The sequence below is a fragment of the Natator depressus genome, chromosome 3 (genome assembly GCF_965152275.1).
Source record: "Natator depressus isolate rNatDep1 chromosome 3, rNatDep2.hap1, whole genome shotgun sequence".
Taxonomy (NCBI): Eukaryota; Metazoa; Chordata; order Testudines; family Cheloniidae; genus Natator; species Natator depressus.
Genome location: NC_134236.1, coordinates 197,222,518 through 197,250,066, shown reverse-complemented (window position 1 = coordinate 197,250,066; position 27,549 = coordinate 197,222,518). Strand labels below are relative to the sequence as shown.

The 27,549-nt window shown below is 38.0% G+C and overlaps 2 protein-coding genes across 6 annotated transcripts in view; one reads left to right on the top strand and one right to left on the bottom strand.

Annotated features, from left to right (window-relative positions):
- MACROD2 (mono-ADP ribosylhydrolase 2) overlaps positions 1-27,549 on the top strand; it is a 1,526,954-nt gene that overhangs the window by 187,868 nt on the left and 1,311,537 nt on the right. The window lies entirely within an intron of this gene.
- FLRT3 (fibronectin leucine rich transmembrane protein 3) lies at positions 8,913-24,422 on the bottom strand. Of its 2 annotated transcripts, XM_074949612.1 has the most exons (4): positions 24,204-24,422; positions 15,191-15,252; positions 13,930-14,707; positions 8,913-12,493 (listed from the first exon to the last, which is right to left on the bottom strand). In XM_074949612.1, the coding sequence occupies exon 4, from the start codon at positions 12,439-12,441 to the stop codon at positions 10,492-10,494; it is 1,950 nt and encodes a 649-aa protein (XP_074805713.1). In that variant the 5' UTR covers positions 12,442-12,493; positions 13,930-14,707; positions 15,191-15,252; positions 24,204-24,422; the 3' UTR covers positions 8,913-10,491. The 2 variants fall into 2 exon arrangements, with proteins under 2 accessions (XP_074805713.1, XP_074805712.1); XM_074949611.1 differs by lacking the exon at positions 15,191-15,252.

The following is a 27,549-nucleotide window of genomic DNA, read 5'->3' as shown; positions in this document are numbered from 1 at the left end:
AGTCCATTAATAGCTATTAGCCAGGATGGGTAGGGAATGGTGTCCCTAGCCTCTGTTTGTCAGAGGGTGGAGATGGATGGCAGCAGAGAGATCACTTGATCATTACCCCCTCTGGGGCACTTGGTGTTGGCTGCTGTCGGCAGACAGGATACTGGGCTGGATTGTCCTTTGGTCTGACCCAGTATGGCCATTCTTATGTTATGTTCTCCATGTCTGATTTTGCCTGGCAACTAATGATGCTGCCTCCATGGCTGACTCTGCCCAGAGACTCGTGATGGTATCTCTGTCCCTCTCCCCTAGCCAATGGGAACTGCGGGAGGCGGTGCCTGCAGCAGACAGAGCCAGCCGCGTGGCTGCATGCGTCTCTCCTCCGCGGGCCACAGTGGGGAGGTTCCCAGGCCGCAGATGCCCTGCAAGCCGGGACTTTGAGACCCCTGGTTTATAAGCTGACCCCCCTCCCCAAGATGGATAAGTAAAAATGGCAAATTTTTATGACCCATTCATAAGCCGACCCTATAATTCAGGGGTTGGCAAACTTTGGCTCCTGGCCCATCAGGATAAGCCGCTGCTGTGCTGAGACGGTTTGTTTACCTCGAGCATCCGCAGGCACGGAGGTAAACCTAAGTAAACAAAATGTCCTGGCCCGCCAGCAGCTTATCGTGACATGCCGGGACAGCAACTGGTGGGGAAAATTTTTGGAGGGGAGAAGCTGGGGGTCGGGGAGTAACCCCTGTGACCACGCCCCACATGACCCCACCGCTAACCCAGGACCTCCCCACATGATCCCTCCCTGTGTAACCCCTCTCCGCCTCACCCCTAGCCTGGGACTCCCCACACTCTCCCCATCCCATCCCTTCCCACCTTACCTGGGGAGGGCCAGGGGAGGATGTCTCTGGCCTGGACAGAGCTGCTCCAGCAGGCTGGGGAGCACGGCCACAGCCTGCCAGCCCTGGAGCTGCAGCTGCTGCAAAGGCTGGCGGGAGAGAGAGAAAAAGAAAGACTCTGGCCCCGCCTCTTCCCTTCTGGCTCTGCTGGCTGTGCTGCCTCTCCTTGCCCCCTGTTGGGGGAGGGGCTGTGTCCCACCTCTCCCCACTCTATACCCATTCATAAGCTGACCCCCTTCTCTGATGCTTCCCTTTTTTACTAAAAAAATTCGGCTTATGAACGAGTATATACTGTAGGTTGTAAGTTCTATGAATTGCTGCAACATCACTGATATCTTTGGCTGAGATGCCTGGTGGCTGCTTGGAAACTACGGGGAGCTGCCTGGACTCCAGGTACGGAGTTCGCAACAAGGCTTCCGCCTGCAGCAGGGAACCAAGAGCTTAGGCGGCAGCTGGGCTCCTGGTGGCAGGGAGCTGAGAGCCCAGGGCGCAGCCAGGCTGCGAACAGGGAGCTGCCTGTGGAGCTGAGAGCCTGGGCTCTCAGCCACCCCTTCCCCCCACACTCTCCCTCTTAAGTCAGTGGAAGCACTTCTGGTGAGGATGTGCACCACCAGCAGAAGGAGGGTAGTATGAACATACAACCACCGCAATAATTACTGTGGTGATTGTAAGTCGACCTAACATAAGCTGATTTACACCTATTTAGGGCATGTCTGCACTAGAAATGTGACATATACTCTGATGAGCTGGAAAAAGGAATAAAATGTTGTGACCTACTTTAACATCATCTTGCATACCTCTGTTGTTTCTCTTGCTACAGGGGGCTCTTTGGAGTACTGTGTGTGTATGTATGCTACTCCAACTTCAGCCTGGTCCATATTAGAGAATCCAAGAACCCTAGGGCTAGAATGGACAGCAAGGGTCACTAGTCTAATCCCCCTGCTAACATGCGGGGTTTATTGTATCTAAACCGTCCAAGACAGATGGCTGTCCAGCCTCTTTTTGAAAACCTTCAATGAAGGAGATTCCGAGACTTCCCTGGGCAGTTTGTTCCATTGTCCTGCTGTTCTTACAGTTTGGGAATTTTTCCTGAGATTTAATCTAAATCTGCTGGGGCTGTCAAGCAATTAAAAAAATAATCATGATTAATTGCAGTTTTAATCGCACTGTTAAGAATAGAATGCCATTTATTTAAATCTTTTGAATATTTTCTACATTTTCAGATATATTGGTTACAATTACAACAAAGAATACCAAGTGTACAGTGCTCACTTTATATTATTTTTGGTTTCAAATATTTGCACTGTAAAAAAGATAAACAAAAGAAACTATTTCAATTCACCTCATACAAGTACTGTCGTGCAATCTCTTTATCATGAAAGTGTAATTTACAAATGTAGAATTTTTTTTACATAACTGCACTCAAATAAAACAATGTAAAAATTTAGAGCAGTGTTTCTCAAACTTTTTGTGCTGGTGATTCCATTTGGACTTAAAAAAAAATAGTGACCCCCCTCCCCCACTACAAAAAATTGTGATTCCCTGGCTTGAGCCCCCCTCGGGGCAGGGGTTCTGGCTTTCAGTCCCCCTCGGGACATGGGCTCTGACCTTCAGCTCCCCCGCCCCCTGCGGAGCTCCGATCTTCAGCTCCCCTGCTCCTTCTGGGGCTCAGGGCTTCATCCCCACTTGGGTCTCCATGCTTCAGTCCCCCTTGGGCCAGGGGGCTCCGGCCTTCAGTCCCCTGTGGAGCTCTGACCTTCAGCTCCCCTGCTGGCTCGGTGCTTCAGCCCACCCTTGGATCTCCAGCCCTTAGACCTGCTCGGGGCACGGGGCTCCAGCCCCCATTGCTTATGGAGTGTGATTAACATGTTAAAGAAATTAACATGTTAATCATGCTGTGAATTAATCTTTAATTGACAGACCTACTGCAAAGTGAAAGATCAGTTGGAAGTGACAGAGGAGTAAGACCTGCTTGGATTGGTTGATGACTACAAGCTGCCAATAGGATGCAGCTGTGAAAAAGGCGAATTCAATCCTAGGATGCATCAGGCGAGGTATTTCTAGTAGAGACAGGGAAATGTTATTACCATTGTACAAGGCACTGGTGAGACCTCATCTGAAATACTGGGTGCAGTTCTGGCCTCCTGTGTTTAACAAAGATGATTTCAATCACAGCGATCTTGGAGTCACTGCACACCTGATTGATGCTGCATGGACACCGCAGTCGTTTGCTTTAATAGTAACGCATACTGAAAAGAGACAATACGCTGAAACGTGTAGAGTGTTTCTTGGGTGTTGCAGAAGAATGGAAATTCAAGAAAAGTTAACAATTAGTACTAACAGTTCGATCAAAACTGCTATTAATTGTGATTAATTTGTTTTGAATTAATCGCTGAGTTAACTGATTGACAGCCCTAAAATCTGCTGTACTGTTGTTTGAACCCATTGACTATTTTCCTGCCCTCTGTGGCAAAAGAGAACAACTTTTCTCCATCTTTTTTATGGCAGCCTTTCAGGTATTTGAAGACTGCTATCATGTCCTCCCTTAATCTCCTCTTTTCCAAACTAAACATACCGAGTTCCTTCAGACTTCGCTCATATGGCTTGCCTTCCATTCCTTTGATCATCCTTGTTGTTCGCCTCCAGTTTCTCTACATCCATTCTATATGGCAGTAACCAAAACTGGATACAGTACTCTTGCTGAGGCCTAACCAGCACCGAGTAGAGCGGTACTATCACCTCTCACGACTTGCATGACTCATGACTGTTAATGCAACCCAAATTTGCATTTGCTTTCTTTGCAACAGCATTATATTGTTGAGGTTGTGATCATCAGAGCTCCCAGATCCTTTTCAGCAGTGCTGCTGTCAAGCCAGTTATCTCCCCATTCTATAATTTGTGCATTACATTTTTCTTCCTTAAGAGTAGCACCTTACATTTGTATTTGTTGAATTTCATTTTGCTGTCTATAGCTCAGTTCTCCAATTTATCAAGATCCCTTTGAATTTTAGTTCTATCCTCCAAAGTTTTTACAAAACCCCTTCCCCCTCCCCCCCCCCCAGCTTTTTTGTCATCTGCAAAATTGATCAGTATGCTCTCTATTCCTACATCTAGGTCATTAATAAGGATGTTAAACAACACCGAAGTTGCACCAATGAAAATAAATCAATCTAGTTAAACTGGTGCAAATTGATTGTAATACCAGTGTACCTTGTCTAATACAAACAGGCCCTTAGACTTAATTCCTGTGGGCCAAACTCAGCAGTAATGGGGTTCATGAGAAAAGGTGGTTGAACAGGTAAACTAATTTGTTGAGAAGTGTGAGCATGTCAGTGATCTTAAGAGAGTCATTGTCGTTATAATCTACGTGTTGAGGGGACAGGCAGGATGTGTAAAATATGTGTGTTTAGACTCCTGGGCACACTTGAGACTCTAGACTGGATTTAGAGGAGAGTCTTTGTTCTGAGTGAAACTTGAAAGCATTAAAAACAGTATTAGATGTATCTCGTTGTTTTTAAAGCTACACATGTATCTAGAAATCTTTGGTTACACAGTAGATAAGGATTGTATCTGACAAGCATATCTACTAGTTGGGATTAGATTTAAATAAATTGCATGTAACTTTCTGATTCTGTTAGAGTTTTTACATTCTCTTTAATTTAAATAACATTTAAAAATTACGCATAAAGTTAGGGTTCCCCTGAGACATCTGTAAATGCTGCATCCCATATTTGATGATTAAACAACATCAAGCAGTCTCTCTCTTGATTTTAGCAGATCTAATTGTTTAAAGGTTCAGATGGAAGACTTCAGAAATTGAAAAGAAAACATGAGTTGTCATTTAGCTCTGAGCTTTTTTTGTAGTCACTGTGCTCTTTTGTATAATAAAAAAAACACACATAAAACTTTGTAACTATTTTTATCTTCAGTAATAGTTGTGTTTAATGGAACATATTTATTCCTTTGCAGAGAATCCCACTTAAACCATATTTTGTCCTGGCCCTCTGCACAGAGTTGAATCTTGCCCAATATGAATGCTTTGAACTAGCGAGGTCTTAATTGGTCCTAGCAAGACGCTTCTCTTTTTAGTTCTTGTTTGTTAGGATTCTTCTTACTGAGCAAGGTCGTGGATTCATATTTCACAAAAGGCTCATACTGCTGTAATATAGCATGAGGAGGAACCTGTGCTTTTATTCCATTATATTATCAGTCTAAGAAAACATAAAGGGACTGTAAAAGAGTGGTTCAGTGGATTAACACATTAGTATTTTACCGCCGAGCATTTTAGCTGAAATTCATTTCAGGTGTAGTTTACAACGGATATTTGCTTATGACATGAAATCTTCATGCTTTGGGACAAGGCAATTCATGTACCAGGAAAGACTTGGTACTGCAAGGTCAATGATATTACCAGATGGGATTATGGTGCATGAGGCTAGCCTCCCCGGCCTCTCCCCCACAGCCTCAGCTCACTGCGCCGCTGGCGCAATGCTCTGGACGGCGGGGCTGCGAGCTCCTGGGGCAGTGCAGCTGCAGAGCTGCGGCCTGACTCGGAGCTCTGAAATGCGTGGTACGTGGCTGGCTCCAGACGGGCGGCGCGGCTGTAGTGCCGCCAGCCACCGGTGCTCTAGGCAGTGCGGTAAGGGGGCATGGAGTGGGGGGGTTGGATAGAGGGCAGGGGAGTTCAGGGGGCAGGGTGTTCAGGGGGTGGGGGTGTGGGTAGGGGGCGGGGCGGGAAGTGGGGGGGTTGAGTAGGGGCAGGAGTCCCGGGGGCAGTCAGGAAGGAGGAGGGGTTGGATGGGGCAGCAGGGGGCAGTCAGGGATGAGGATTCCGGGGGTGGTCAGGGGACAGGGAGCAGGGGGGGGTGAATGGGGCAGCAGTCTCAGGGGGGCCATCAGGGAACATCGGGAGTTGGATGGGGCAGGAGTCCCGGGGCGGGGGGCATCAGGGGGCGAGAAACAGGGCAGGGGATAGGGGGCAGGGGCTGGGCCACACCTGGCTGTTTGGGGACACAGCCTCCCCTAACAGGCCCTCCATACAATTTCCGAAACCCGATGCGGCCCTGTGGCCAAAAAGTTTGCCCACCCCTGATATAAAATGACATAAATGTTAAATAGCATAGGGCCAATTCCTGTGGGACCCCACTGCAAAACCACCTATGAGATGAAGATTCTCTGATGACAATTACATTTTCAAACCTATCAGCTAATTTTTAATCCATTTAATGTGTACCATGTTAATTTTATATTGTATTAGTTTTTTAATCAAAATGTACCAGCTCAAATGCCTTACAGAAGTCTGTGAATATTCCATCAACACTGTCACCTTTATCAACCAAATTTGTCATCTATCAAAAAAAATATTGAGCTAGTTTGGCAGGCTTTGTTTTCCATAAACCCATGTTGATTGGCATTAATTACATTACCCTCCTTTAATTCTTTATTGATTGAGCCCTGCATCAGTCCCTCCATTATCTTTCTGGGAATCAACATCAGGCTGACAGGACTTAATTACTCAGGTCATCCCGTTTACCCATTTTTAAAAATGGTACATTAGCTTTCTTTCAGTCCTCTGGAGCTTCCCCAGTGCTCCAGAAATTATTGAAAATCAACATTAATGGTCCAGATAGCTCTTCAGCCAGATCTTTTAAAACTTGTGCAGGCAGGTTAGCTGGATCTGCTGACTTAGAAATGTCTAACTTTGGTAGCTTCTGTTTCTCATGCTCCAGAGATACTAGTGGAATGGAAAAAGTGTTACATCACCATATGATGAGACTATATCATCAGTTTTTTTCTCAATACAAAACAGAAATATTTATGTACTTCTGCCTTTTCTATATTATTCTGCAGGGTGCCAGAGATAGCTGAGTATACAGGTGTAGCGGTCTGTAAAAACTTGTATTTTTGAGTTGTTTAGGCTTGTCTGGGAGATGGAATAGACATTTTAGAATAAAGCGTAGTAATTGAAGTTAGTGCATTTTAAAACCAGTTTCAGTATTTGCCAAAGTGAACAACAGTTTAACATATTGCATATTCAAAAGAGTGAATTTTTCACCATAGCTTCCTAGCTGCACACACATAGATGTAAATCCAGAGACTCCACATTGTCTTCTGTGGAGAGCAGAATTTGCCCCATGAAATATATATACCATGGGTCACCTCATGTATTAATGAGCTACGTGCACATTGTCCTCTTCCCATGTGGCAGCTTTCTGTCTTCCTCCTGGACTCATCAGTGGAATCATTAGCAGAGTCTGGGATCTGGATGTGTGGGTAAGGTAGAGGGGAATAGTATAAAGTATCTGTGGACAAATTAAGATAGCCTGTAGTTATATTTAACTGTTCTGTGGCACCTACCTTATGCTGTGTACTTTTTACCACAACATCAGCAGCCTGCAGAGTCCCTGAAATCAGTTGGAGTTTTGCTATCAGAGAGCTGGGGTAATGGCAGAAGGACACACGACCTTTGTACCAATGATTCTGAATTCCATTGGGTCTCAGAGAATCAGGGATTCTGCAGGACACATAATAAATATGCTTTTTCCGTGAAGGAACTACCCCTCACTATTCACTGAAAAATTGAGGGAACTCCTCAACAGGGAAACCTTCAGAATTTTCTGTGCTGACATGTTTGTGGAGGGGAGGGAATGGGTGCTGTACAAAGGCATAGCCTGGTCCTATATATCTGCAGTCTCAGATTTCACTTTTCTAGATTAGTCTCTGATGATAAGCTTATTTGGCAAGAATAGTTTGTTTGTATAGCATAGTATGTAGAAATCGGCAAATAAAAGGTTAGTGTGATATGCCCTTTTGTGGTGGTAAGTCTGTGACCAAATCGAAACAGAAGGGAAGGCGATGTGATTCTAGTGATCTTCACGGTGAAGCACAGTGGTTTTCCTTCTTCACTGCTAAAAAGGAAGTGGAGAACTCCCAGTGGTGTGAAGGCACTACGAGGCTGACAGATTGGGGAGATGTACACCAGTCCACAACTGGGAATCAAGGTGAAAGGAAATACTGTAACACATTTTATTGTAAGCCTTAGGTGTGTCTGAAAAGTTAGAAGAGTGGAGTTGGCTGGGAGGGGGAATAGGTTTGTCTGTTGAACCAATCAAACTTTACCTTGATTGTAATTTTTTCTGGCTTCTTCGAGCCATTGTTAAGGGAAAATCTGTACAAGTTTTAAGGCTTCTGGGAAAAGGGTCAACCAGTGGAAGTGTAAGAGAGAGAAATATGTTACTTCTGAAAATTGATAAATTTGCAAGCATAACACATCTGTAGAGGTGGGCCTCTTACTCCAGACTGGGTTTCAGTAGCAAAAACAGAAGTCACATTTTTATCAATTGATCATTGTCTTGCATTCCAAGTGCGCTGTTACAAAAACATTCTTAAAAGTGTTGAATTTTACTTTCTACGCATCCTTTCTCCCTGCAGAAATGCCATCCAAAAGATATATTTAGGCATTTGTAAAAGTCTCTAAACTCATACTGTGCTTTACCTTGTGGTGGTGTTCTACTCCATCTCTGTACCTCCAGTTCATTAATATAAAAATTCTTTTGACAACTGAGTACTCTCTTGTACTTTAGAGAGATAACAGGCTATGTCTTGCCTACCTTCTGTTGTTAATATTATAGTTATCGAGTTAAGTGACAACCTGTTTTCAAAATGATTAAAAAAAAAAAATCCCAGCCAAACACTATGGTACTGTGCTTGACAAAGAACCAGTTGAAGTTCGTGACCTGAAAAGTAATTGCCTCCTATTGGATTTCTTACTAGTCCACAGCTTACTATTTTAATTCTTTAACTGCTTTTTTTGCATGAGTTAGGAAAAGCAAAACACATTGTTCTGTACTTATTTTTACATTTTATTCAGCAATAAGACCAATGTTTTTCATACTTAAGTATGTATGAAAAATTTGTTACCAATTTATTTTTAAAAGCTGAATACACATAGCATTGGATCAAGGCACATACAAGACTGGCCAAAGGGCGTACAATGCACTTTGGTTTTCATTTGCAAAAATAAATGATTATGGCAACAAAAAAGAGTGGCTTGGGTTTAAAACATTAAATACCTCACAATTCAATAGGAATTGTTATCTTACAAATTTATTATTAAGTTTTGTGGAAATTTGTGACAGTAATGGGCAGTATTCCTGACTGTAGTGGAAGTATATTTAGGTTTGGAAGGATTAGGATTGGAAGGATTTGAATTGTATTGGTAAATGTTGTTAAATGTTGATTTGGCCGTATACAAACTGATGAAAAAATATTGCCTTATTAGAATTTGACTGAAGGATATGTACTCTGTATATTTAAATGTTTCAATCTGAACGTCTACATCATTAAATAATTGTCTGCCCCCTCTGCGCCCCCCCCCTTGTTTGACACACACACACTAACATTTCCTGGAACCATGAAAATTTAAATGAATAAAAATCATAAAAATGCTTAGAATCCATAATTTTGCACAACTGTGAAAATTTAAATAGATATACATTGAAAAAAATGCTTAAAAATAAACATTGATGTTATCTGTTGAAATTATTTAAAAAAATCGAATTCTGCCAAGTCTAAGTATATTTAATACACATGTAGTCTGTGGGGTTTTTTATATGCTTTAGAAGTAAGAACTTTATTTCCAGATTTATCAGTTGTACAATTAACCATTTACCATCATGTCTCAAAATTGGTTGAGGCCTTATTTTTAGCCTTGTTCAAAACTGGTTGAGGCCTTATTTTAGCCTTGTTCATACTAATATGTTTTCTAACGTGTGGAATTATCAGCATATTTTCTGTTCAAGTGCAGGTACTAACATTTCCCCCAAATGCCTATCAGCTATCATCATGTTCTCCATAATATATAGATTTACACATTCTTGAGAACTAGAAATTAAATGTGCCCTTTGGTTTGTGGTGGTAGTACAGCAGTGTATTCTTGAAGCCTCGTGAGGAGTTTCATTAACTGCTTAGGTCTCAAACTTTTGCTTTCATGTCAACAGCTTCAGTTTCATGTAGATGACAAATTGGCTTATAAAAATTCATTTCACTGTTGTTAAAATGGATATATCCAGACAGCTGATATTGCCCATTACCACGCACGTTTTTCTTTATTGAGTACTGTCGTGGTTTACAGAGTCAACATTATAGTTCTAAGAAGTTTTGCAACCACTTTTTCATCTCCTCTGTCTGCCAGGTTTAATATGTTATTAATACCAAAGTGAAAAATGGCCTGTGCTTATACTTACAAGGATTGTAAATGAATGCAAAGTCCTGATTGTTCAACACAGCAAGAAAATTCACTTTCACAGTCAACAAGTCATCTTACTCAGTAGAACACAAAAGTTAAATGGGCTGTAACTTCAATATTAGCAAGGAAAATACAGTACAAATTACTAAAAAGTACTAAAATAGAGAATTGTGGTCAGGTATCCCCACTGCATTAATTGCAGGAGTAACCTGAAATTGGAAACTTTTAATAAAAAGTTCTTAAATATAAATTATATGGCAAATGTACAGTACATTGCTTTTTCAGTCTTTTAATCCAGTGTTTTGCAGTCGAACAGCAACCTTTATAGTCACTCTTTCCTGTCCATTATTTCCTTCAGTATCATGAATGCGAATGATCTGAATCTGGTATACCACTGTCTCTGTAGCTTCTGTTACTGCTGCTTTCACTGTGGTTGTTTTTATACAGATTCATTCCATTAGGTGGGAATATGGTATGTATTACAAACTCTTCCTTGGACACTTGGTCATTATTTATTGGTATCATCTGAAAAGAAGTCTCCCTGATTTCTAGGATGGAGTTGTCCTTCTTAGTTCCAGCTTCAGCATAATCATCTTTTCTCCTCCGTCCTTTGCTGTATGCACAGTTCCTTGAAAACAAGGATCCATTTCTGTGGACGTACCAGCACACTAACGCAAGCAGTGCTATAGCTATTAGTGCCACCACACCACCTATGATGGCAGCCAAAGGTAGATTAGAATTTTTGTAAGGTTCTTTCTCTTGCTCTCGGTTTAGGGTTGTTGTAGGATTGTACATCTTAAGAGGTGCTGTTTCAGTCTCTATACAAACGGGGGTTTCATCAGACAGATAGATGTTGCTGGTTTCCATGGGAACCATACATACACGGTATGGTGACTCTGGCTCAAGGGCTGTAAGTAGGTAGTCACTCCTGTCTCCTGTAACTATTGTTTCAGTTATAGATCCAAAGGCAGGGCTGTGACCCAGTTTTAGCCAGCTCAGTCTTAAAGCAGTCATTGGCAGTGCAACTTTCCAAGAAATATGAATGCTCTCGGTGCTTACAGATTTCACAATGATTGTAATGATTTTCCGTACTGGACTTGCTGTGGTTCTGTAGTTTCTATTTAGATTGGGAGTCTTTATGTCCGACTGTTTGGTCACAGAAACTGGCCAGTGCCCTTGGGCAGGGTATAATGTGTTTGGTATTGCAGTAGTGATTTGGATGGTGCTTACAGTACTATCATCCTTACAATCAAATAGCTCTGTGCTCAGGTCCTTGATAGCCATTCCACGCACTTTCTCTGGTGCTTGACACATCAGTCCACGTACGTTAACTTTTAAAGGCAATGATTGAAGCCAGTCACGGACCCATTTCATTTTGCATCCACAGTACCATGGATTGTTACGAAGAAACAATTGAGTTATGTTGTCCAGGTCATCAAAGATACCCTGAGGTAAATTGCTTAGATTGTTATTGGACATATCTAGTCGATACAATTGCCTTAGGTCAGAGAAAGCATTAGGTGGTACACGATTTATATGATTTTCTTGAAGATAAAGCTTTCTTAGGTTTGTGCCTGGCAAATTTATGGGAGCAGCTGTAAGGGAATTGCGGATCAATGACAGTTCTGTTAGATTGACTAGATTTATGAAGACTTTGTCTCCTAATCCATGATTGTTTAAAAGGTTTCCATCTAAAACGAGACGTTTTAGATTTGTAAGATCTTGAAGGGACACTTCTGAAATTGTGGAAATACGATTATCATCCAAGCGTAGCTCTTCTATCGTTTTAGGCAAACCCCAGGGAATGGTGCTAAGGTGATTTCGAGAGAGGAAAAGTAGTCTGAGATAGATGTTGTCCCGGAAAGCTCCATCTTCAATACTAACAGCAGAAACTGAATTATCATCCAAATGCAATTCTTCCAGATAAGGAATTTGTGAAAGTGAATCATAAGTAATGGTCCTTATATTATTTTCCTGCAAATGCAGTTCTTTAACATACTTAGGGAGATTGGTAGGGAATTCATCTAAACTGTTGTGATATAAGTATATTCTCTCTACCCTAAGCAAGTTTTTCAGGTCTGAAGGAATCCCAGCATTATTTATTTGATTGTTCTGAAGGTAGAGGGTGGTAGCATCCTGTGGAATTCCAGTAGGAATTGATGTCAATTCACGATCATTACAATAAATGAAACCTGCATCACAGCGACACACCGATGGGCATGATTTGGCACTGACCGAATGAGGTGCCATTTTAAGCAACAGCCCTATCTTAGTCCAAATTAGGAAGATGTTCCAAGTTACACTGATCATGGTCAGGAACAATGAGATTTGTACACAGTCTAGTTTTCCGGTCTTCAACAACCTGGAAAAAAGAACAATATTATCCAGATTACTAGTCAAGGAACTACCATGAAAACACCACTTTGAAATTAAAGAAGACAGCTAAAATGTGTGTATTATTGTGAACTTTGAGTTTTAGCTGAACTGAAGTACAGTTTACTTTCATTTCTTACATTAATTGTGCTTAGTTTGGTTTATAGGTTTTGTATTATACAGTAACTTGAATATAACCCAACTATGTTTGATTTGTACATTATTTCATTTAAACAAGAAGCATCCTTCTAACAAATACTACACATTCTATGTGTAAAGAAAAGAGGTAATTTCTTCTCAGGTAACTTCATTCCCATCTATGTATGTATTCATCTTGGAAGCTTGCTTCAAGGCAAAATCTTGTCTAAATTTTACATTCAGTTCCTGAAAACCATCAAATAACTTTTATTAGATCAGTTGGAACATATATAGGTCCCTTAGGACAGGTCTACACTACGCGGGAAAGTCGACCTAAGCTACGCAATTTGAGTTACTTTAGTAGCATAACTCAAGTTGATGTAGCTTAGATCTACTTACAGCGGGGTCCACACTATGCTATGTTGACAGGAGACGCTCTCCCGTTGACTCCCCTTACTCTTCTCATTCCAGTGGAGTACCAGAGTCGACAGGAGAGTGATCTACGGTCAATTTAGCAGGTCTTCACTAGCCCGCTGAATCGATCCCCAGTGGATCGATCGCTGCAGTGTCAATCCACCAGTAAGTGGAGACAAGCCCTTACAGAATAACGAAGCCCTTCCTAAATACCAGTTCCAGAAGTTCTGAAGAGTCCTAAATAACCTTTTAAATAGTCAGTGTGTAAGCAAAAGAGCAGTGACTAAATACAGCCTACTCAGTCTTTGATCTGCCCCATGTTGTTGTCATCAAGTACAATAAAAAGAATTATTTTTATTGTTGTTCCCTTGCTATGTTAAAAAATAATTGGAATGTTCAAAAGTGTGAGACCCAAGGAGCTGGTATGTAGCTTGGGAGTGGTTTACATAACCACTAGAACGACACTTTTCCAGATGATTGGATGGAATATTTCATTACATGCTTTTAATTTAGTGTTTAAATATTTGTCATTCTCAAAAGTCTCCTTACTCAGCAGTATGCTAATAAGCGACTATTTGACAGGTTTACCCACATTTTCACATCTTATTAATTCAAAGAGTGCGGTGTAGACTCTATTCATGAACTGTTGAGATTAGAACTGGATTCTGGTAATATTTGTTTGTACATTCTACTCAATATTTTTATAAATTCTAAGACAACATAATTCAATTATCATTGTAATTAGGATACTGAAAATTTATAAGATCAACTATACATTATATAATGTCATGATCCCTTCTCTGGCAGATTTATTTATTAATGGCATTTTATTCTCTCAAACAAAAGAAACCCCCACATTATTATTGATCTTACCTTATTTAAAAGTATGAGTAAACTTTCTGCTTGCAGAAATCCAATAAACATAAATTTTTTACTGTGGAGAATGACTTTTGGAGTCTTACGGTTTATTCCATGTAGCTGGTCTTCCTTATCTGTGTTTACTCAAGTGATTGTTGTTGGTAGTAAATGCTTTATGACTAGTTCCACTGTATTCAGTGAACATTCCAACACAGGTTTATCATGGTGTATAAGCACACCAGGTTGTGGAGAAGAAAAGCTTCAACTTCCTGTCACTATGCAGGAATGAGATTTCTATTTTGTTCTTCAAATAAAGTCTGTGCATGAAGAGTCTCTCTTGTTTTGTTTAATGCCCTTAACAGAAATTGATTTCCTTGTATTTCTTACAAACTCTTCTGTATAGCATAGTAGTCAAAGATCGTAACTTCAGCTCCACATGATGGAAATCATTCATTATGCTGAAACTTGAATGATGATAGCCTCTTCAGAAGGTCAAAAAAAAAAAAAAGAGGTTCTGTCCAAAATTATCCAAGTATAAACTTTGTACAGTAGCTACCTGCTGATAAATCCATACCTGCAGTGAAAGAACTGCTTCCAACTTTCACTTCTGAACACTTGCTCAAAATTTCCAATGCAGAAAATATTTCCTCATGCTCTATAACCATATGAGTTATTTTACAATAGATTGTTTTTCTTTAAATCATTTGATATTCTTCTGAAGAAACAGGAACATGCAATTCCTTCTAAAAAAACCTCACTCCTCTTATAACGTGTCCTTTAAGCTGTTAATTTCCTGTGAAAGTAAACAGATTTTAATGAATAACAGTGGACACTCGCATACAAAGAAATGCTGATCTGTATTCTTTCTACAATTTGAGCTACATTTATTATTTACATAACCAATACATCTTGTTGCCTTAGTATGTTGGTAATTCAGCAGAATGAGTGGAATTGTTAACAGACATTCTGCTGTCTCATTTCACATTTATTTCTTTCGCTATTTTGTTATATTTGTCTCAGCACGATAGTAACTGAAATCGGCTTTAATCAACAGACTGTAGAGAAATCATGACATATATTCCATTTGATTACAAATAGAAGTCCAGTCTCATTGAAGGCTTTGCATACTACTGCTATCTCGGTTTTCATTCTTGCTAAACTGAGGGAACAGGTTAATCTCTTCTTGGTTTTAAATATAAAATGTCAGAAATACTGTTGACTAGTTACTGTATGACAGGTGGAAAGGCTGGGTCTAAGTACTGTGTTAACATTTTACCTCAATAACAGATACAGTATTTCCAAATTGTGTGAATGCTTAGACTTCTGCATTATTTCATCCTGCAAGAATGGAGAGATGTTCATGGTTGTGGTGTGAGTTATGTATAATATATATTAAAATATGCAATATTGTTAAAACATTCATAGAATCATAGAATATCAGGGTTGGAAGGGACCTCAGGAGGTCATCTAGTCCAACCCCCTGCTCAAAGCAGGACCAATCCCCAACTAAAGCATCCCAGCCAGGCCTTTGTCAAGCCTGACCTTAAAAATTTCTAAGGAAAGAGATTCCACCACCTCCCTAGGTAACGCATTCCAGTGTTTCACCACCCTCCTAGTGAAAAAGTTTTTCCTAATATCCAACCTAAACCTCCCCCACTGCAACTTGACACCATTACTCCTCATTCTGTCATCTGCTACCACTGAGAACAGTCTAGATCCATCCTCTTTGAAACCTCCTTTCAGGTAGTTGAAAGCAGCTATCAAATCCCCCCTCATTCTTCTCTTCTGCAGACTAAACAATCCCAGTTCCCTCAGCCTCTCCTCATAAGTCATGTGTTCCAGTCCCCTAATCATTTTTGTTGCTCTCCGCTGGACGCTTTCCAGTTTTTCCACATCCTTCTTGTAGTGTGAGGCCCAAAACTGGACACAGTACTCCAGATGAGGCCTCACCAATGTCGAACAGAGGGGAACGATCATGTCCCTCGATCTGCTGGCAATGCCCCTACTTATACATCCCAAAATGCCATTGGCCTTCTTGGCAACAAGGGCAGAGTGTTGACTCATATCCAGCCTCTCGTCCACTGTAACCCTTAGGTCCTTCTCTGCAGAACTGCTGCCTAGCCATTTGGTCCCTAGTCTGTAGCGGTGCATGGGATTCTTCCGTCCTAAGTGCAGGACTCTGCACTTGTCCTTGTTGAACCTCATCAGATTTCTTTTGGCCCAATCCTCTAATTTGTCTAGCTATTTTATTGCATTTGAAGTATCTCGCCATGAGGTAATTATTATAATCAGTGCTATGCTATAATAATACACTTACGATGCTACTTTACTCCAGTTTCAAACATGCTGGGTGTTAGGGTGTAAGAAATGTTATATCTAAAGAAAAAACATTTGATCTGGCTGTTCAGATTTCATGATGTAAGCATAATATCAGATTGTTTTAGACGGTATTTTTCTGTTGGAATCTTATCTCTGCTGTGAAGGGTCAAGGGTCATCTGGTCAGATGCTTGAGAGTACGTGTACTGTAAGTCCATGTACAGAGTGGTAATCTTAAATGGAAATACTTCACCCAGAAATTTAAAAAATAATAATGCTTTAACTGCAGTTTGCTTCTCCACTTAGTAATTGCATAGATTCCAAAAAGCTGAGCATCTGCTTCAGAATTAAAATGTATGTAGAATAATGGCTGCTCAGGTCCCCATTTTAATAAGCTGAGGAAAAGTAGAGCTGCTTCTAGTCTACCATAAAATATCAGATCCAATCAGGGACTTGGTTAATTACTATAGGTATTAACATTTTTTTTAAAAGGGCAGGTATATTCATTTTGACTTTTGAATCTTGAAAGTGGAATGGTAATCGCCTGATTCTATTCTGTTAGACTGATGTAAATCAAGAGCATCTCCACTGTAGGCCGTTGTGGTAAACCATTGTAAATATGTATTCATTTATTTTCTGAAATCTAACTATGGACACCCATCCTGAAGCATTCTCGTAGGAGTAATGCAAATGTCCACTGAGGAGTAGAGTTATGTTCATAATTGTGGTTTTAATTCTAGGTGTTTTCTTTCCCTTCTTGTTTCAGCAGTAATGAAAATATTGACTTAAACTGACAAATGTGGCTGTTGTTTCCAGTGTTGTTGTAACAGTGTTGGTCCCAGGATATTAGAGAGACAAGGTGGATGAGGTAATATCTTTTATTGGACCACCTTCTTCTGAAGAGCTCTGTGTCTCTTTCACCAACAGAAGATCAGATCACTTTGTGTCTCCAAATGTGGCTCACCCACCTTGTCTCTCTAAATGTGTCTATTGTTAGAATAACAGAAATATTTTAATGCAGTACATTAAATATTAATACATGGGTACATTTTGGAAAAATAAAATATAGAATTGCTTATGTTTCTTATGGCATTACTAACCTGTATTGCGTGTTGTTTTGTGAACTAGAAAACAAAAAAAAAATCCCAGGGAATCTTTCAGCTCAAATAATGCCTGTACATGTTTTGTTTTATATAGCTTCTGTGGCTTGTATTCCTAAATTCGTAATATATTTAATTGTCTAATCTATATAAAAATGAAATCCCCCTGGATCTCATATGATGTTATGATAAAGGAAAAGCAGTTTTTAAAAAGGGTGGCATATGCTGGAAGGCAGGGGAAAGGGAATAAAAGCTTGTTTTAAAGTGCTTTTGAAGTCTGTACTAATTGAAACTCTTCCCAGTTCATTAATAAAAGATGGCAGATAATTGCTTTTAATTAGAACTTTTAATGGTAAATATAGTGCTAAGGTAAAATTAAACTGTAAAAATGTGTATCAATTAGTTTCTAAACATTTATTCCTGAGAAAGAAAAAATAAAAGTTCCAAATTCTGTGGAGAAAGAAGATAAATGTATTTGTTTTACCTTTTCAAATTCTAAACTGTTTCCTCTTTGCTCCATTTGACATGCAAACGCTCATTTATTGCCTCTATTGTACTACTGGCAATGTAGGATTAAACTGAAAACCCTAAAGCTCATTAAGTTCTTGGAATTCTTTATCCCTTCTCTCGAAATTACATCAAAACAAAAGAGAGGGGAAAATACAGGTCTCTTTGGAGAAAAAGACACTGTTTCAAAAATGTGGATTAAGTTTATACCCCCCTCCTCCCTTTACTTAAACTGAGAACACTTTTCTTCAGGATTTGATTGTGTTTGATATCTTGCATTTCCCTTTTACATCTGAAGCTATAGCTGAAAACAATGTTTTTGCATATCAAAGGCTGCAGTGATCTGTCTACATAGAAGAGTGGAATCCTGCTGCCATGCTCAGACTTCCCTCTTCTTGAGCTGTCTCTACATATTCCCTGACATCAAATCATTGTAGCTGAGCCTGCAGGATTAAAAGAAAAATGACCCCCACTGGTACAGACACTGTGGCCAGGTTTCCACATCATCAAATTGGGAGGTTTCATGGGCCCATGGTTTTGAAAGAAGCAATTAATTTTGGGGTGTTGGGAGGGGAAACTCTTAAGAGAAAAGAGGGAAAGTTAAAATACAAGCTTTATAAATACATTTTTCTTCTTAATGCATAAATCAGTCTCTGGTAACAAAAGTAATATATCTGAACAATTATGAATAGAAGTTTTAAGTACACTTAGTACAAAATGGAATATTTTCATGGCCCTTGCTAAGATAGCACACTTTCTCTTTTATTAAGACACTATTATCTGTGCATATGTAATACAGCTACTGATAATGTTTGAGAAGCCTTCCATGTACTTATTCCAACAATGAAGCTTCACTGGGGCAAACAAATGGCTCACAGATTTTATTTTAAAATATTCAAAGTAACTTGCATTATATAAAGAAAATGTCTTGTGTCACGACACTTTTATCTATAAAGGGAAACATCAAACTTGAAGTCTGTATTATATCTAGGTGCACTCTTTTCTGTACACAGGCAAAAAGAATAAAGGTGTATTAAAATGATGCTGGAACATTGTCAAATGCTAACTTAAAAAAAAACACACAACTTTCTTCCAAACTTTGCTAAAAGTTGGATAAAGTCTAGAATTGTTTTATTTCCTCTTAAGCTTGACTTCAATTTAGGCTGTCAAATGCTTCCCCCCCAGCCCCCTCAATTTTTTTTTTAATTTTAACCCTGTATTCTATGGCAGGAATTTGGTTACCATGAAAGCCTATGATTTATTTCCCCTCTAATATCTAAAACAATGGTTTGATAATTTGGTAAGCAGTATTTTTAGGCTATAAATGGTAACCAGGATGACAAGACATCCAGAATTAACTCAGCTTTTGAATACAAATTTGATTAGTTCAAAAAATTTCAATTTCACAGTATCATTTCATTTACTTTATATTTTACTATTCTAAATAAATATAATTTTAAATGGATGGGCAGCAAAAATAAAAATGTGTTTAATGTAACTTGTTTTTTATTTGTAAAAGTAATTGTGTTAATATGTGGCCAATTTAGAAATTTGGGTTAAATAACTAGTTTACAAAGGCCTTACTTGCTCTTAAAAAGCTTGAAAAAGTCTTTTAAAAGTGCACATAGTACTCAACTGTATATAAAACAAAGTGTAGGCATTGTTTTCTTGAATGTTCTACTCAGACGTAGTTAATAGCGACAGCAAAATGCTTTCTAAGCACCCTGTCTAGTAATTGAAATTTCCAGGATCATCATATTTCAGGAAGGTGCCCCATTCTTTTGTTTAATGCTAGGCAAGCAGAAGGACCTCTAACTATTCTCATGAGGGCCAAAGAATTTAAGGTTTTGCTGAAGTGCAAGTGTGCTTTTAGTTTGGGTTCTATCTTTTCCTGTTGAATAAGGTTTTTCTTTGGCTTATAGAAAATCAATTTTAAATGTGCAAAACTGTTTATTCTTTCTCTCCTCTTCCCCCTCCCACCCCCCAGGCTTATAGTGAACGAACCTGAGACTGCTCCATGTACTTCTGTTTGTAATACTAAATCAGGTTTCTTTAAAACAAAAATGAAATTTCATGGAGAATATATTAGCCTTAACTTGACTGCAAATGGATAATGATTATGAGGGTTACTTTCTGCCTCCTTTGCATGGCATAAAGTATAAGCAAAATCAGTATTCACTGGAGTGGATGAAAAGTGGCATAAGAAATATTTGTTTTTTTCAGTTAATATTTTCTGAAGTTTGTTTGTGTCTAGTATTTTTGTTACTATTGAACGAAATCAGAAATGCAAATTTGCTGCTGTTAGCTTGAAAAGTTCAGAGTATAGTAGAAGTGTACTTATTCAAAATAAAATTATCTGCTTTACTTCTGTGAAGGTTGCAGCTTTGATTTGGTGAATTTTAAAACAGAAATAAAATAGCATTCAGGAGGGGTGGGAGTTGTACTCTCTAGGTTTAACCTAATATGGCTTCTAGGTTTTCTTTTCAAAGTTGCTGCTAAGGTAACTTGTCCACATCTGAAGTGAAAGAAGAGAGAACAAATGCTGTCATTGTCTCCAAGTAAAACCAATTTTTCCCCCTTGTTAAATTTAAGTGGAATAGTATCTGGAAGGGTTTTAACAAATGCCTGGCACTGAAGTTGAGGCATAACAAGAGGCTATGTATATACAAAATACTGTTTAGCTGATAGATAAGCTTCAATGTTTTGTTTCTTTCCTACTTAGGAATAGTTGTTGATCTTTAGTTGATTGGTTTGGTAGCTACTGACTAATTAAAGTGCTCTCCAATATATAAAATTAACTTGGTGAAAATGTTCAAGTAATTATGTGATCAGATTTCAGAGTAGCAGCCCTGTTAGTCTGTATTTGCAAAAAGAAAAGGAGTACTAGTGGCACCTTTGAGACTAACCAATTTATTTGAGCATAAGCTTTCATGAGCTACAGCTCACTTCATCGGATGCATTCAGTGGAAAATACAGTGAGGAGATTTATATACACACACAACATGAAAAAATGGGTATCATCATACACATTGTAAGGAGAGTGATCACTTAAGATGAGCTATTATTATGTGATCAGAGTTATCAGTCCTTAATGAGGGGGCATGTTTTGTGGTACATAGTGTCTTCTTTACTTCACGATACCAGTCTACTGTGATTATTTCAGCTACTTACAACAATAAGTACATGTACATGCTTGCTGTATTAATGTTGCCCAGGCAGTCTTGAAAATGATATCTGCACTCTTCTGTTATGGTGGAATTATTGAGTAAAAACTTCAGTAATATTAGCTATTAACATAAATGTGTCCTGCTAGAAAGTGAAAAAGATGTCCATCTACCAGTTGAAGGCATTAAAAATTGTTGTAATGAAAACGTGCACAACCTGTAATACAACAATAATTTATTTGGGTAGACATCACTGCCTTAAATCATCAGTTTCAACTAAAACAGTTCATTGCTAAGATATTATTTTTTAAAAAAATGAATCAGGGACACATCTTTATTTGTTCTTGCTGTAAAACGAACACATTGTCTTTCTGAAGATTAAGGCTTGCTGTGAGTTTACTACAGAGTTTTTGCCCACTGGGGGGTGGTACACACTACAAAAAGTCTGCTTTTAAGAGCCACAAGTCAGATGTTTTTTGCTGCTGTCCAGTTTTCTCTGCTTTAATTACAACAAAGCCTCCTGTTGAGAAAAACAGTGGAGGCCTCCAAGGGAAAAAAAATCAGTCTTTGAAAGATTTTACTGAACTTTACTTCCCATGTTGATTTAATTAACCGTGGTGTTTTATCTGGTCATTCTCAGTGAGAATGTTGTTAGAACTAAATAGTATGAATTTAAGAAAATTTAAGAGTTCAATATTTTATAAATGTGGTCTGTGACAAGGGGTGATCACAGTTCCTGGGGAAGGAGTAGGCCACAGAATAGAGGGAAAATATGCTCTTTAGAAATAGAATAAAATTTTGAGGAAAAACTGAAATTCTCAATAATGGAATTAACACAAATGCGATTTAGACCAATTATATATATTTTCAGTTAATTGGCTTTTTTTAAAACCAGGACTGCGTGGTACCTAGTAACTGCTGAATCTAAAATAGTTTAAAACAAAGGTGAGGACTTTTAAACTAAAGCATGGTGACAGGTTTTTGGAAGAAATTAAACTAACCTTAAATTTTTCAGGTTGAGGGGAAAAAACAAATATAAAAAAAATTCACCTACAAAGTGAGTCAGTTAGGACATGTGACATATATTGACAAGAAAAATACATATGGATCTTTGTTTTTTAGAGCAGACAATTTTTTTCTTTTTACTTAAATTGATGTTTGCATTTTTCATCTTGCCACAAAGAAAGGTTCATTAAGACTCCATATCCTGAGGCCGTAGATGGCGAGCATAACTGGAATTTCTATCTGTTTGGGCAGTATAGTCTAGCAAAGAAAATGGGGCTAAAGATAATAGCTTATTAAAAGTCAGACAGCTGCAAAATTTTAACCCTTTTTTAAAAAATATGGTCTCATTTAACCACTGAGAATTTATGGTTGAAAAGGAATATCCACATTTTTTTTTATTTCCAAGAGATAATTAGGGAACAGACCTTGCATCTTGAAATCAGTGTGACAATTTCTTTGGAAGAGCAACTTGAATTGTGGAATGATTCTGCACTTCACTAGTACTGATGTATAGAAAGTGTTTAATGGTACATTGTGAACTGACCAGAATTAATGCCTTAAAAAAAGGAGAGAAGTGACTTTATGTTTGAACCAAATTAGTAATCTATGGCTAACAATGCCCCTCATTAATTAGTTAATTATATGCATTCATTGTCACTGTAATACATTTGTAACACTCTAGCAACTTTGCCTTGATGTGTCGGAGATGTGCTCAATCAAATTAGTTGCTGTCAGAGAGTAAAAGTTAGTCTAATTTAAATAAAATATCTAAAATACAAATAGCATTCTCTTTCCACAGCTTGCTTGTTTTTTTGCCAATGCTTTATTGACTTAAGTCTCAGTAATGCTAGCTGAATCAGAAAAATATATTTGGATGATAAAATCTCCTCTGGATGTTAAAACAACTTGCTTATATGTAATAGCATATATTATGCACGCTTGGAAAAAATGGCAAGTAAAATTAATAACTTACTGAATAATATGGAAAAACAAAGAGCAAAGTTTATTAAAACTAGACATATCAGGCAACTTTCATATTTTTCCTTTCTTTTTGTTTTTAATGTTGTGGTTTCTAAGAAAATCGGGTCCTGTTGCATTCTTTCTTAACATGTGTGCAACCATTTTGTTCAACACATAGCCCCACTGGGGATTCTGTGTGATAGATGCAACATTTTTTGGGGAGGGGGGTAACTGAAAAAATACTTTTTCACATTGTGAATACATACAGTCACGGAGAAAAACTGTTTTCAAATGAATGGCTAATTTGCATACAGTGTAACACCAGAAGGATTTTTTAAAATTATTGAATATAGCAATCTGGTCCCATTGCACTGTCCTAAAGCTTATCTTTGTTAGTCTGGCTCACTAGATTTGTTGAATTACTATGGCTAATTTGCATACAGTGTAACACCAGAAGGATTTTTTAAAATTACTGAATATCACAATCTGGTCCCATTGCACTGCCCTAAAGCTTAGCTTTGTTAGTCTGTCTCACTAGATTTGTTGAATTACTATGCAGGTCACATACTACATTTGTCCAAGCAATGAATTTTGGCATTATATTGGGAAGGAATATATTTTTAAACCATATCCTCTCTCTACGGAATTAAACAGTTAAAACTCAGATATCTCGTTTCAGAATTACAGACGTGGTATAGTAATGCAGGCTGTAGAATCCAGGTGTAGCTGTTTGTTTATCCTTCACAAAAGATTGTAAGTATACAGAAGCAGATCTAGCTGTGAGCAAGATATTTGTTCCTTATGTACTGAATACTCATGTGCTGAAGGATCATTGATTTCCTTTCACAGCTGTAAAAACGACTATTAAGGGGATCATGCCACACATGCAGTACTGCCCAGGCTTGGAAAATATTATTTTTTTATTCTAGTGAGGTATCTATAGTGTATTTTCTAGTATTTGGTTCGAGCGAAATAGTCAGTCTCCAGCTCAGCAATGTTTGCAAAGATTGATGCTAGTATGTCGACTGAAACTTGTTTGCTAAATATGAACCATGTTTTAAATGAACTTCTTATATTTGTACAGCACTGTAGAAGTGCATCGTAACTTTGCATTTATCATCTTCAGACTGATCTCTGATCGTAAAATTATGCCTTGTTGCACTTGAAAAATTCTCAGTGGGGAAGTAAAATACAAAACTTTTGAGGAAATTAGGAGAAATCAATGCAAACACTTACCTGCAAGGTGAGAAAAAGAATTCCTATTTACAATGCAGCAACAGCCGTTATTCCACTTCGAATGGTTATGCGAAGTCATAAAAGCCCTTATTTCAGGTCCAGTAACAAAAAGCAAGAGCAGCTATGGTGTGAGCTTATAGTGTGTCAGATCACTTCTCCTACGCTGCGAAGGAGTGAGAGAGCGAAAGCATTCCAGTTGCGTGCACACAGCCCACCTCAAAGTCTGAAGTTAAAGCTTCACCTAACAGTGGTTGAATAAAGAGCTGATGTCATAAATGGGCAGGTCTTATATGGCTCTTGTTTAGTGAGTAACTGGATAACCAGACGGACAAGGAATATGCATTACGAACACTAGAGGGAGTAGAAGGCAACTACAGCACAGTCTGCCAAACCTGAAATCTTGGGCAGTACTATGAGGTTTGTAACCAACCTGATAAATACTAACACTTTTAAGATTTATTAAAGTCAAGTGCCTTTTAAAATTATTATGGCTGCAGAATCTGATTTATAACAGTACAGAAAGAGTGGGCGAATCTCTTATTTTGGTAGATATGCCTTTTCAGAAGAAAATGGGAAACAACTGTTCTTAGTCAGTGGAAACAAATGTTATATTTGTCAATGAGATGTAATTACATAATGAAAGACAACCACATCTTTGAGTCTAAATGAGTAAAAATAAAATAAAATGTCAACATAATTTTTACACAGTCAAATAACATAAAACTGTTCAGTATTCAAGAGCTATAGGTTTAAAGTAAAAAGTTTATGAATAATTTTTATTTCCCTTTTATAATGTTTCATTTTGTGACTAAAAAAAATAACTGAAATCTCATTTGAGACATGACCTTCTTTTTTGACTTTGTGGAGAATGTATTGTAGATTTGGATTTCTAGAGAATGAGGGAAAGCTTTGAAATAGTGAATTGCTCAAAAAAGGTTTTTGTATGTATTAACTAGTGTAAACAAATGCTATACTTCATGAAATAAGGTGAGGATCTCAGGAGGAAAGTCATTCCTATGTAGAAACAAATTGGATTTTTGACTGTGCTGGTTTCATTCAAAAACTGTGGGCATGAAGTAATTCATTTGATGAACAATAAACAACTTCGGGGACCCTTGGGAGGTCATGTTGACATAGGAATCATAAGAGATTATTCATCTCTCGTTTTGAATAATGTTTCCTTAAAGGCATTAGTATTGTTAAGTCCATATTAAATTAGTAATGGCATAATTGTTTTTCTTATTATCCTCTAAAGCACCTATTTGAGATGCTTATTTTAGTTCTTAGGAAATTCAGATGAGGACAAATAAGGCATTGTAAATACTCATATCCTTTTAATTCATTGATAAGTACCATCATTTGGAAAATAAATTTGCTTAATAAGTTCTTCCTACAACATAGTTTCCTTTTACTAGTAGCTTATTAACTTGCATAAGTGCTATTTGATTTAGCATAGTTGACATTTCCCATTGTCTTTTTAAATTTCCCTCAAAATATTTGTTTCCTTGAGGTCAGTCAATTGCTGTCTCCCACAAGTATTTGATTATATTCTCTTCATTAGCTTCATTTAGTTTATCTTGTCTGTATGCTTGTTTGATAGAGCAGTTTGACCCTGGTATTCACCAGCAAGACTAGGTGATATCAAAGTAGAAGGCAAGCTCATGATAAGGGCTATGTTGACCTCAATTGTTCAATGATTGCACTTTTTGTGGCATCAGAGGACAGCAAGGCCAAGCTCCATTAAGTTTGCAAGGGATCTGGATTTCTTTAAGTCTAAGGCTTATGGAAACCACTAGGAACGCAAATTATCAACTTGGTACTTAAATCGCTTAAATAAGGTCTAACTGTAGAACTGAACTTTCTAGTTATTTATTATTCTCCTGAAAAAATATGTCCATTTACTTCATGCTACATTTTTTTAAAATCTTTAAAATTCACCTTTTGTAAACATAAATTTCTCATTTAAATATATCTTTCATTACCAATATTTGCTGTATCTGATTTTGATGTGGTTGAAACATCAAAATGGTACACGTTGCATTTTTCTTTAAATATGGGAGGTGAGGGGAATGTTCTCAAGCTTTTTTAAGGGAAGGAGAATGTTCTTCTACATTTCCTGAATTCCAGTCCTCATTTGAATACAGTAAAAATGTGCTTTATTAAATAGACAATGGACTATAATTTTATGAATAAAAACTTGACAGAGAAAAGAGTTGACATAATAACATATTGAAAAATATTTTTAGACATTCATCTAGACTGGACAATTGACCATTTTTTCTCTAGGAAGAAATATTTGTTCACAGATCAGCAAATTCCCCAGAAAAATAACAGGTTAAAAACTGTGTAATGCTAATTTTAACAGTTAATAAAAACTCTTCCCAGTGTGCTAAATGCACTGGGCTTTGCCCTTGGCCGAGCTACCTGTGTCCTCCTATGCTCAGCAGTTATACTAAGGATCATTTAACTTATATATATATGCAGGCATTGTATTGCAGCATGCCTCTGTTCAGTTGTCATGCAAAACAAGACTATTGAATATGGTAATGCAGGGTAGATTTTGAGTTCTGAGTATTCTAAAAGTGTTTCTTAAAACTCAGATTCCATTAAGATTCGGAAAGCATCTTTAAAACATGTTAGGTTTCAGAGTAGCAGCCGTGTTATGTATTCGCAAAAAGAAAAGGAGTACTTGTGGCACCGTGCCACAAGTGCTCCTTTTCTTTTTTTAAAACATATTGTATTCCTAGCATCTCTGAAGTCTAGCCCAGTTTTATCAATCAACAGGTTGTGATGCATGTTACAGCACATCAATACTATATTTTAATATGTACCTGTGGGATGTTCATAGAAGATATGGAGTGCCTATTCAGCTATCTTTTAGCCTGTGAAATCTGGCCAAATACAGAATATAGTAGTAGAAATTGGAGTAAATCTTCCTGAACAATTCCAAAGGGTATTTGAGAAATAATTATGTTTTACCAGCTCACAGCTGCCTTAGAATACTAAAACTTTTTTAAAAAAATGTATAATTAACTTATTTTTATTCCTATATTTTTATAGAGACTCTTTAAATCTGGTATTTAAGAACACTTCAAATACTTTACACAACAAACTGTTGTAGCTTAACAACTTGGCTATTTGTTCATTTTTAAAATGCAAAAATTCAAGACCTTGATCTGGAACTCTATTAATGGTAGTGGAGCTGCTCATCTGAGGAAAAGTGTATGAGTTGCAAATATATGAAAATTTAGAAGTGTAATGAGTTATAATTTAGTTTCTTTCTAAGTTAATAGTCTAAGACAGTAGGGAGAATAGTCTCTTTGCCTGTACTTAATGTATAGAAATC

Bases quoted from the DNA above. Each gene is read 5' to 3' on its own strand.
- FLRT3 (XM_074949612.1), bottom strand. From the start codon at position 12,441: ATGATCAGTGTAACTTGGAACATCTTCCTAATTTGGACTAAGATAGGG.